The sequence below is a fragment of the Galleria mellonella genome, unplaced genomic scaffold (genome assembly GCF_026898425.1).
Source record: "Galleria mellonella isolate WM207_F2 unplaced genomic scaffold, CSIRO_AGI_GalMel_v1 utg65, whole genome shotgun sequence".
Classification (NCBI taxonomy): domain Eukaryota; kingdom Metazoa; phylum Arthropoda; class Insecta; order Lepidoptera; family Pyralidae; genus Galleria; species Galleria mellonella.
The window spans coordinates 13100029-13112285 of NW_026442138.1; the positions used below are offsets into that span (position 1 = coordinate 13100029).

Below are 12257 nucleotides of genomic sequence, written 5' to 3' on the forward strand. Positions count from 1 at the left end.
CAGATGTTATTTCTCTGTACTCAGTAAATTCACGCCATATCCTACCCTTCAAACCGAAACACAGCCATGCAAACAACTGCTTCACGGTTGAAACACGAATGGGATAGAGGTACCCAAGCAATCGACTTTTGTACAAAGTCTCCCTCTGGTAAGTCAGGGTCAACTCGCAATTCAACAGGAATAACCACGATGGTTTATAGGAGAAACACATGGAGAACGATCTAATAGGAATGTTAGCAATGGGGCCATAATTCTCGTTATTAATTTAATCTTTTCACCCCACTTTATATATAAAAGAATAAATATTTGATTGCCTAATATTTCACTAAGATTTAATTAATAAGTACCTACGGCAAAACAAAACAACAAATTAAACTATATAAAATTCTATTTTATTATCTAAACCGTACAGCTCAAAATCCCGGATCCCAGGTCGTGCGGTCACTGGCGTCTACCAACTTGTAGCATATTACTGTGTCGCCCGGTTTCACTTCGAACGTCGCATCTTCGAAGCGCAGCCCGCATTCCATGTCTCGTTTTATTGTATTCGCCTCTTCTTTGAGATGTTTCATTGATACCAGTTTACCTGTGTATAAATATACCAGCGGTAAGTTAATATCGATAGAAACGTTTTCGCTAGCACACGTAATAAAGAACGAGACGACGAACGCTGCCATATGTCACATGGATACGGTAACAATAATGCACCTATAGACAGTTCTTTTGTCAGTTGTCTAAGAAGGCTGGTTGTCTCGAAAAATAATTCACGAGGTACAAAATTCCATACCCCTTTCAGACCCAAGATTTTTTTTTAGGTTAAATATATTTTCGTGTTTTGGAGCCTAGCCATCTTGCCGGCACGCACGAGACTACTGCACCACCTAACCGCTAAAATGATTTCTTATTGGCTGGTTTAGAATCTCACTATCATGTTATTTCAGCTTCGTGCGTAAAAATGAATTGCGCGCGGTTTTAGAATTTATTAAAGTTACAACTCACGCCCGTATTGTTTAGGTCTGAAAGGGATATCTTAGAATTGTCTTTGGATTTACATTGTGTAAATTAACGAAACCTGTTTCTTAAAACTAGTGTAAGTATTTATTAATAGGGTCTCATCATCATCATCATCGTCATTATATCAGTTGTTAACTGTCCACTGCTGACTATAGACAGGTGTATTGGCAACCAGAGTTAGGCTTTGGTGATGTTTTAAAAGCCCAAATGATAAACAAGTACAAGTGGCATTTGGCTGATCACATAGCTCGAAGTGCCCACAACCGATGGGGAATGAAGATTCTTGAGTGGCGACCTTGTACGGGCAAATGCAACGTGTAGGTCAACCCCTGACGACTGACTTCAAATGCATTACAGAGAGTTAGTGGATGCAGGTGGCTTGGGATCGTTCCTTATGGAAGTCTATGGCGAAGGCTTATGTTCATCAGTGGACAGACAATGGCTGATGTGATGATGACGACACTCATGGGTAAAGGAATATAAAAAATTTAAAAATAATAGGAAATTTAAAAGTCCACCAGGTTATGGTCAATCTGTGTATTTTACAACTTGAGTAATAAATATACAAATATAAAAAAAAGTGAAATATAATATACCTTCATACACTTGTTGTTGTTCCCGTATGACCCTGTAGAGGGCGTTCCGGACGAGGTTACCCTTGAGGCAGCGGCACCCGGCCACTGGCACTTTACGTTTACCCTCGGACACTTGGAACAGCTGTAGAACATTCGCCTCGCCTACAACAACAAGGATTTGTATATAAAATTTTTTTTATGCAACTTAGAATGCAAATGCAAACAAGCTGACGGCCACGACAGAGTTTACTGTTTCGCCCATGATACCCCCCATGCGTTGCCATTCCTGAGGACGCAGGTGTTATTCCTCTGTACCCAGTACATTTACGCCATATCCCACCCTTCAAACCGAAACACAGTCATGCAAACACAACTGCTTCACAGTTGAAACACGAATGGGACAGAGGTGCCCAAGTAATCGACTTTTGTACAGTCTCCCTCTGGTCAGGTATTGCAGGTGTCTGGAACCTATAACCGTTTATTAATAGGCGATATTTTTATAAAAAGATATATGATTACCAAGCACTTCCTCCTCCTGCCGCTTTGGTATTCTGGCGGTGATCTCCTCCTTCACGTCGTCCACCAGTTTGTATATGATGTTGTACTTCTTGATGGCTATGTTCTTCTTCTTGGCTTCCACCGTGAGCGATGACGGACACTCCACATTGAAAGCATACACCACAGCGCTGAATGCTTCCGCTATCTGTTGTATTTTTATATGAATTAGGCATGAGGAATATCGATACCGCTCCGATATTTATATATTTGATTTCTCTGGAGATTAATGGTGGAAAAAAGGTTAAGTCTCGGCATAGAATGGGCTACACCTTCCTTTTCTATGAGTGTTGTAAGGGAACTTAATAATCTAGGGTTCTTTTTTAGTGGATGATAATGAAATGGTCCCACCTGCGCTAATGGTATACGCTGGCGGAGCACCAGTGAGGGATGATAGGTGAGAATAAAAAGGCAGGTCAGTTAGCCCATCGTGATGAATACACCTGAAATTCAGCACGATAGTTTCCAGGGGGACCATGTGGAGGTCGATTTGACAGGGTATATTGCTAGCAATGATAATGGTAGTCTGCATTACTAACAATCCTCCCCCCCCCCCCCCCAAATGGTCAAGACATGGGCAGCAGCATTCTTCTTAAAACATCACCAAAGCCTAGCTGTGGTTGCCAACCTATATGTTAAACGTGGCAGATACTTGCAAAGCTCCCTTTCAACAAATCGTCGTTTCTATGTAAGTGAGGCGCTTATTAAGGTCACGGGTGCTTATATAATACCTCTATATCATTGGGCGTGACCGGGCCGACTCCGTAGTGCACCAGATCCAGCCGGACGCGGTCGTGTTCGTCGTACGTCTCAAGAATGTCCAGAATCGCCTCCACGGACCCGTCCACGTCTCCTGCGAAGATATATTATTGTTTGTTAAATAAAGTCAAATAATATGGTCTTTTTAGGATCAAAATGGAATAGTAGCCTCACCTGCGCTATTAGTATACACTGGCGGGGTATTAAAGTGAGATGATAGGTGAGGATGAAGTTAAACAGGTCAGTTGGCTCATTGAGACGAATTCACCAGCAATTCAATCATGGGCGAAACAGTATTATACTCTGTTATGTCCATGGTACTGCTCATGTTTATAGGCGACGGTTACCACTTTCCATCAGGTGGACCGACAGCTTGTTTGCCATTCTAAGTTGTATAAAAAAAATTAAGGGTTTTCAGATGGACCATGTAGAGGTTGACATACCGAATATATTGCTAGCAACAGGGGTAGTATCCATCATTCATCAACAGCTCTTTTTACCTCTGCAGGAGGCTAATTATCAAAGGGGATGATATAGGAAACGGGATGAAGGACAATTGGTAAAAACAGGGGTTCTTGACAAGATCTATTTTAGCTTACCCAGCGAGATTGGGCGTTCTCTGATGATGAAATTAAAAGGTCATCAGAAATGCGCGTTATTTATTCCATATATGATGCCCCTCTCATTAGACCTTAGCGCTTTTGAATGCCCCCTTCTCCCCTTATTTCTAGCAATAAGATTTCTCTGCCCATCCTATAAACCTAGCGGAAGGTAAATTAATATTACTCACCTTTTACCAACACACTGAGGGTGGGATGATCGTCGTGCTGTATCATCTTCTGCCTGGGACCGTCTGGCTTCAATTTGAACCGGCCCATTGCTCGCTTACGTGACAGCATCGCCTTATACTGTTCTCTGTGCGCGGCCTCCTTCGCTTCGATGGCGGCGCGGTCTAATTCTTGCTTCTCCTTCATGCGCTGGTTGTGACGCCATTTCAATACTTCGCTAGCTCTTTTCTGTGTTAGACAATAGTTTTTAATATGATTAGTAAGAATCGGGCTTATTTAAATCGACATATTTACCGTTCTATTGTTTCTGCCTACCCTAATGGGAGACAAGCGTGATAAATATGTATGTAGTAAGAATTGGCAGTTATGAACAGTTTGTATGGGGAAAAGAGAAATGGAAAATACAACTTTTCTGGGGAAGAGTAAAATTGAAAATTTTAATCTTCATAATTTTTTTTTTAAATCAAATGGTTTGAATCGAAGCATTTGGAGTTCCACCATTTATATTTCCTCGAATGGGAGACAGGCTTGCAAAAACCTTCCACGGTCTTCAACGAACATTTAAAAAAAAAGGAGATGAATTCAGTCTAGCACTACAAGACTTTTGCATTTAGCAAGACATTGATTAATTATTATTTTCAATAGCAAGATGTCAAATCAAGAGATGAATTGTAAAGGACGTTTACGTTTAAGGTACGTACCTCGGAGGCGACTTCCAAGACTGTATCGCCGGCGGCGGGCAGCTCGCGCCAGCCCAGCACCGCAACCGGCGTCGACGGCGGCGCCTCCAGCACCGGGCGGCCTTCCGCCGAGTTCAGCATTCGCACCTGGCAAGGCATATAGTTTTTACAGCCTTACATAGGTATCATCTACTTTTAAGAGTTCTATAGTAACATTTATTTATTAGAGCAACTGACAATATATATGTAATTTCAGTATGTATGTATATCAATAATTACTAGTATTGCATTCGAGTATTCTGACACTTCCCTACGGTTGACTGCGAGTGAATGCTTTTAGCATAAAGTCCGCCATGTACACATATTTGTACTAATGAATAAATAAATAAATAAAAATTAAACAAGACATCCACTATGATTACAGTTTTTATTTCAGGCAAACAATGCAGGTATGTTGACTTAATTACTTTACTTTCCAGGGCTTGTATTAATTCTTAAAAAAAAAAAAGAAAAAGAATAATTGATATATTATAGTCAAAATAACATATAGATTTTCTTTTTTCATTAAAATGTTCCGAAACAGCAGATTTGCAAATAACATCGTCCATATGATGCGACTTTGACCATCTGTCCATACGTCACAGCGCTATATCTCAACAAGTAGTTAAACTATCGGCTTAAAATTTACAATTATGTATAGAGCGTGCGACTTCTACTTACATTGGACCGTTTTTTTTTATTCTTGACAGATTTAGTAAACACTATTTTATAGCTTACTTTTGCAATGATTCATTATTTATTGAAAGAATACCATATTATCATAGCAATAAGTCTCACCTTAGCCCAGCCCGAGCCCGCTACAATCACGCAGCCTTTCCGCAGTGTTCCACGTTGCACCAACACTGTTGCTTGTTTACTAAAAAAGAAAAATATATAAAATGATATATATGGTAATTGTAACTTCTAAAAAAAGTATCTATTACGTCAAAATGTAATATATATATATATATATATATATATATATATATATATATTTGGCGAATATCTTCAATGTTATAGTCTAAGATCCTGCCGCTGAATTCTGTACGTATAAAACTTTTTAATGAATAAACTTTAAATATAATAAAAGGCAATCGATTTGCCTGCTGTCAGTTAGCCGCTACAAGGTTGGCAGATGGCAACCCTTATTTTTGAATATTTTTTAATAGGCAATCATGTGATGTTGTGTATAAAAAAGAATAAACTTCCATTTAGTGTAAATATTGTCTAAAAGTATAATGATTAAAAAAAATTACCAAATATTTCACCTGCCAACCCTCGGTTGCCGCTAACTGAGAGCAGGTAACTCAGGTGCATTTTAATATATTAACGTTCATCTTTCATTTAAATCAAGTTTCATTAAAAAGTTTTATTTATGCAGAATTCAGCGGCGAAATCTTAGTCTCTATGTATATTGTATGAGCAGGCTAACCTTTTGTTTGTTATTTTTTCACAATCATCCTTAGGCATACGTATATGAGTGTTATAAATGTTATCATTTTTTTTTATACAACTTAGAATGGCAAACGGCCCACCTGATGGAAAGTGGTAACCGTCGCCTATAGACATGAGCGGTACCATGGACATAACAGAGTATACTGTTTCGCCCATGATACCCCCATGCGTTGCCATTCCTGAGGACTCAGGTGTTATTCCTCTGTACCCAGTAAATTCACGCCATATCCCACCCTTCAAACCGAAACACAGCCATGCAAACACAACTGTTTCACGGTTGAAACGCGAATGAGACAGAGGTACCCAAGCAATCGACTTTGGTACAAAGTCTCCTTCTGGTCTAAAATACAGATGTTAGTTTACAATTATTACAGGGTGGTAATGTTCCTAAAATAATTTGAAAACTATCATCAGAGTAAGACTTTTGGTTTTGTTCAAATTTCCTATCTAAATATAATATATAGAATTAGTCGAAATTACAGCCGAACACGGCACTATGCCCTAGAATTTCTTTCCTTAGCCACATCATACTTTCAAATAGTTAATATGTATAAAAAAAAAATAACTTTATGAATTATTTTCATCACTCAGGAATAGCAACGCATGGGGGGTATCATGGGCGAAACAGTATACTCTGTTATGTCCATGATACTACTCAAGTCTATAGGCGACGGTTACCACTTTCCATCAGGTGGGCCCTTAGCTTGTTTGCCATTCTAAGTTGTATAAAAAAAAACTCAGTTACTTGTCCATAGGCTACAGTAATCATTTACCATCAGACTGGCTGTAATTTTGCTTGCCATATTCGTGGATAAAAAAAGTTTCGATTGGAAACTAATCAAGCATAAATGTTTTACCCTGTGCGCGGATCAAGCTGTGCCTCTATGACGACGCCCTCCACAAAGCCGCCAGGGTCGGCCTTCAGGTCCATGAGCTGCGCCTGCAAGGTAAGGGCCTCCACCAGCGTATCGAGGTTCTGTTTCTTGAGCGCGGACACCGGTATGGCTTGCACGTCGCCGCCCACCGCCTCGCACACCACGCCGTGTTGGGCTAACGCGCGTAATATTCGCTCCTGACGACAATACAATTGTATCATCATATCAGCCTTTAATTGTCCACTGCTGGACATAAGACTCCCCCTTGGGGGTTTTGCCAGTAATTGCCACTCTTGGCAGGCGGATTGGCAACCGCAATCAGGGCTTTAGAGGTATTTTAAGACGGACGTTGCTGCCCATCTCTCGCCCTCCCGTAGTCGTCTCTTACGACACCTACGGGAAAGGAAGGCGGTGGCCTATTCCGATTATACTATATAGTTCTATTTTAATAAGTAGGATAATTATGTTTAATTTGTTTAAAATAAATGTTTAAATTTATTTATTTATTCATAGGAAAACCAGGGCTACACTACAGCAAATAGATACAGTTTTAGGGTAACAAAATAAGCCACTAATAGGTTTTCACAAGTAGCAACAATATAGATACAAGGCGCTGTACACAAAGCTAATATAATAACTTTTTAATTTTGATTATGATAATATAAAATCGAGGCATACCTACAATGTTCACACCTGGCTTGTCCATCTTGTTGATAGCCACCAATATGGGAACTGGAACAAGAAGTACTTGCAATGAGTATGACGCTTGACGCCTTCGAATTTTAATCTTTATAAATATTGAAATTGAAAATGTATAGTGATAAATAGTATTTATTACTTGATGAAGCTGGCAACATATTGTTTAATACATTCTGTTTCATTTTATTTCAATCATCATCTATAAAAGCTAAGGCATTGGGGTCGATTTTTAAGCGCTTTTTCTTTACATATAAACTTATCTCTTAATATTTTAATTTGATATTTTCACGATATTTTATGAACCATAATGAATTAAATTAATAATAATTTCGACTTAAATCTATTACAAATTTATTTTTAAAGACTTCTTTATTCTAAGTACCAATATTTAAATAAATTCAATATTTAATATGTCAAATAATTTGATATCACAGTGACTTCGCTGTTGCAAAATCAATCATCAATAACAGTTTTAATTTTAGAGATAGGTTTAGAGCATTATTTTTCAATCATTACTACCTCACCACTACCTTAACTAAAGTGTAAATGATACACATTTAACTATTTTTCCCCATGTTTTATCTTCATCTTCCAGTGTCACTCTCTCCTGTTGTATGTGTACTTTTAAGTTTGTGTATGTTTATGTATATATATGTATATACATATATATGTATATAACTTTGTATATATTTGTTTATATATAATAGTACTAATATAATAGTGCGCCACCTACCCTTTGTTTTTCTTTCTTTTCTCAATGTTCTCTACCCAAAGGTTGTCTGGAAGAGATTGCTTAGCGATAAGGCCGCCTTTTGTATCATTTCTTATTACAGTTAAATGTGTTAACTATTTTATAAATGGTGCAATAAAGTGTACATAAATAAATTAATAAATGTATTTATGATTATTATTATTATACAAATTCAAATGACTTTATTGTGGATCATAGGTCAAATTAAGGTAATACATCAGTTAAATAGTATCTCCATGTCCTGATATATAAGCGTACAATATATGGAACAGTTAACAGTATATAAAACATAACATTTAAAATTATATAGTGAAACAAAATATATTTATATGAGACATTATTTTTTACAAATGATGACTATTTATCTTTATCATTGATATATTCGTCCAGGCTATAATAACATTTATTTATTAACATATCATGAAGGTTCTTTTTAAAAACATTTACCTCAGTCAATCCTCGTATACGTTTTAGTATGTATTTTTTTTTGATGGCTGAAAATGGTATGGTAACCCCGCCTGCGCTAATGGGATACGCTGGCGGAGCACCAGTGAAGGGTGATAGATGAGAATGAAAACAGGCCAGTTAGCCCATCATGATGAATTTATCAGGAATTAACCATGATAGTTTTCAGGGAGAACCGCGAGGAGGTCGACCTGGTTGGGTATATTGCTTGCAATGAGATTCTCAGTCTCTATTACTAACAATCCCTTTCCCCGCTTTGGTATGTATGATTTATTATTTGAAATCAGATTTGGTATTTTGTTAAGAATATTTAATCACTAAATCAACTGTTTCTGGTTAAAAGTAATTATTAACTGTATTATTCATAATTGGGACTTGCGCTCCATTACTCCCGTCAGGTGGTAGACCTGTAGTCTCCTAATGAAACCAACATTAAAATTTATCATAATTGGCTAACTAATGTGGCTTGATCATTACCTATCATCCCTTACAGGTGTTCCTCCTGCGTGAACTGATTGCGCAGGTGGAGTTTCTTTTTTTAATGAATGATAATGGAATAGTAACCCCGCCTGTGCTATCGGTATACACTCGCGGGGCACCAGTGAGGGACGATAGGTGAGGATGAACGCATGTCAGTTAGCCCATCGTGACGAATGCAACAAGTATTAACCACAATGATTTCAATGGGGAATTGTGTGGAGGTAGACCTGATAGGGCTTGCTAGCAATGGGACCATTAGTCCTCATTACTAACAATCCGTTTCCCCCAGTGTCGATGGGGTTACCATAAAATAAAAGATTATACAAACCGTTGGCTTCCCTGGCCATCCGTATGGACTCGACGGTCTGCTCCATGACACCGTCGTCGGCCGCCACCACCAGCACCACCACGTCGGTGGCGTGCGCGCCGCGCGACCGCATCGCCGTGAAGGCGGCGTGGCCCGGCGTGTCCAGGAACGTCACCTTCTCGCCCGACGACAGTTGCACTGCACACCAAATTGTAACTCTAAGCTTCATTTTGTATGTATTGTACCGACATTCATTTTTGTTGTTCTGGTCATTTGCTCGAGGTAGAAATGATGTGAGGGTGATAGTCTTTTTTATATTGTTACTTCACTAAAAAAGGTATATTCAAAATGCTTACCTTCAAAGGCACCAATGTGTTGTGTGATACCCCCAAACTCTTGGTCCACGACGGAGGTGTCCCGGAGCGCGTCAAGCAGCGTGGTCTTGCCGTGGTCCACGTGCCCCATCACGCACACCACCGGCGGTCGCGGCCGCAGCGCCTCCGGTGCTGCTGGCGGCGCCGGCACCGCATCCTTGTTCTAAAGAGAAACTCACCTTCAGAGGGAAACCTTTAACCTTTTAAGATGGAAAGTTTTAACCTTTGTATGAATGAATGAGTATACTTTATTTGCATTATCCAATATAGGAAAAAAGCATGACAATTTACAAACACAATGATACAATTGTATAAATAGAGTAAGGCGGTTTGTAGTGTTGTAACACACTAAATAGCTAGTTTTTTTTTATTATATGGGATAAAGGAGCATGCACCTCACCATACTCAGCTAAATCACTACACTGGAAGATTTGCAGGTGTACTGCTGGCCTTTTAAAAAATAATGAGTTTCTTGCTTGAAGGTTATTTTAAATGTTAAGGTAAAAAGTTAATGTTAAGGTTAAAATGTTGCAAACTATTTGAGGTAGCATATTGAATTTTATCAGTTTCATCTATATAAAGAAGTCCTCTATTACCTCATTTTAATTTAAAAAACATTTTTTAAATTTGTATAAGTCAGGCATTCTAGGTGGTGCTTTTAGATGTTTATTGCTTAGTTCCTGATAAGATGTATCCTAGATTGAGAAACAGATGATTTGTGTGATACTTATTTATTGTATAATTGCACAAAACAAAAATTATTACCTCCTCTTCCTCAATTTCTTGGTCAGGATTTGGTACAAGTTTGAACCGGAAACCAGATATTTTGACTACATCTCTAATGATCTGAGGGTTGTATATTATAGTTTTCTTAGTATAATTTGTGTCTGAAGTTTTATCTGCGAATTCTAATGCCTTTAGCACATGATCTGAAATATAATTAAAAAAATTACAAGGTTATTTTAGATGATCTTATTTCAATCTAGTGATATAGTTTAGAATGGGAAGCTGAAATTGTCGAAAATAATATACAGCCTCTGTTTGTCGCTGATAATGTAGCTTTCTATATGTGAAAGTTTTTTAAATTTGGATAAGTAGTTATTGAGTTTATAAAGAAAAGATCAAATCTTTTCTCTTTTCGATTTTAGTTTTATCTTGTTTTATTTTTGAGTTTACAACATCATTTATATAGTACTATGATATCCTGATAACACTACAATAGTAATAAGTGGAACATTGTAAACATAAGGACAGAGGTCGTAGGAAATGGACAGCATTACAAGATACTACTTACCAACATCTTTTTTCAGTACATTAGCTATATCTTGTACAGTCATGTTACGCCATATACCCACTACTTCTTTACCTGCTTTTGGTGAATATCTAATTGAGGATCTTCCATTACTTAAAACTACCTAGAAAAGTATTAAGATTCAATATATTATCATATTCATAAATAGTAAGTCTATGGTATGGAGTTGAGTAAATTTGGGATCAATATGATAGTTAAATGATTTTTATAATCAAAAATAAAAAAATTCCTTACAACATATTTCATTTAAAAATCAATGAGACTAGAGTGATACTCATTACATTAATAAAATCCTGTTTTTTCTTTTCAATTGTAAAGAAAAAATGAAAGAGGATAAGAAGTATGGTTACATTATGTATGTTTCATGATAAAATATACACTTACCTTTTCTTCTTCAGGCTTTCTCTTCTTACAGTGAACGATTGATACAGATAGATGTCTGGTTATTACGTGGTTACTATTGAAACTTTTTAATTCACTAAATTGTGTAAAACATTCTTTTTTTATAAATCTAAATGGCAACCTGAAAATTAATTTAAATAAATAATGTATTTAATTTAATTAATATTTGTAAGTAATCAATGTTGCTTAATTACCTTCGGAACAGCAGATTTTTGTACATATTTAGATTGTTTAGCGGTTTGACTCCTTATAATTAATAAATAGTAAATAAGATTATGTTTTCCTGTACAAACATACTATCAAGTAAGATATAATTATTATTTTATTCAGATAAACAATCACTACATGTTAATTATAATGTTTTTGTATAATATGAAAATGTTTTCATGAATTTCATAACCTGCATAACAAATATACTTAGATAACCTCAAAAGTAGTCCTGAATTCAAAATTGACAATTATGAAACCTGTTATCAAATGTCATTATTGGCAGTTCATTATTTTTGAAAAACTCGTAGATTAAGAATAAAATCTATTAAATTCGTGTTTTTCCTCGTTTTTTTTTCTGTTTTATATATAAAGTTAAAGAATCACAGTTTAAAACGTAGATTTTAAAAAATAAAATTGCTTTGCTTTATTTTACTATAATTATCATCTATTTTACATAAATTTCTTATCAACGGTATCCTAATTATTTTTTTAAATTTTGTTCTTTAAACTTTCAAAT

General features: G+C 36.8%; 1 protein-coding gene across 1 annotated transcript; it reads right to left on the reverse strand.

Annotated features, from left to right (window-relative positions):
* Positions 1 to 370: 370 nt before the first annotated feature.
* LOC113510418 (translation initiation factor IF-2, mitochondrial) lies at positions 371 to 11971 on the reverse strand. Its single transcript, XM_052900484.1, has 15 exons — positions 11725 to 11971; positions 11513 to 11651; positions 11111 to 11231; positions 10582 to 10745; positions 9799 to 9979; positions 9464 to 9640; positions 7423 to 7472; positions 6723 to 6937; positions 5209 to 5287; positions 4393 to 4518; positions 3694 to 3919; positions 2876 to 2997; positions 2109 to 2292; positions 1611 to 1751; positions 371 to 586 (listed from the first exon to the last, which is right to left on the reverse strand). The coding sequence occupies exons 1-15, from the start codon at positions 11748 to 11750 to the stop codon at positions 414 to 416; spliced, it is 2124 nt and encodes a 707-aa protein (XP_052756444.1). The 5' UTR covers positions 11751 to 11971; the 3' UTR covers positions 371 to 413.
* Between the last annotated feature and the right edge of the window lie 286 nt (positions 11972 to 12257).

Bases quoted from the DNA above. Each gene is read 5' to 3' on its own strand.
- LOC113510418 (XM_052900484.1), bottom strand. From the start codon at position 11,750: ATGTACAAAAATCTGCTGTTCCGAAG. The intron at 2,998-3,693 runs GTGAGTAATATT...ATATCTTCGCAG, and splicing joins CCTCAGTGTGTTGGTAAAAG to GAGACGTGGACGGGTCCGTG. The intron at 1,752-2,108 runs GTAATCATATAT...TTGTTGTTGTAG, and splicing joins GCAGGAGGAGGAAGTGCTTG to GCGAGGCGAATGTTCTACAG.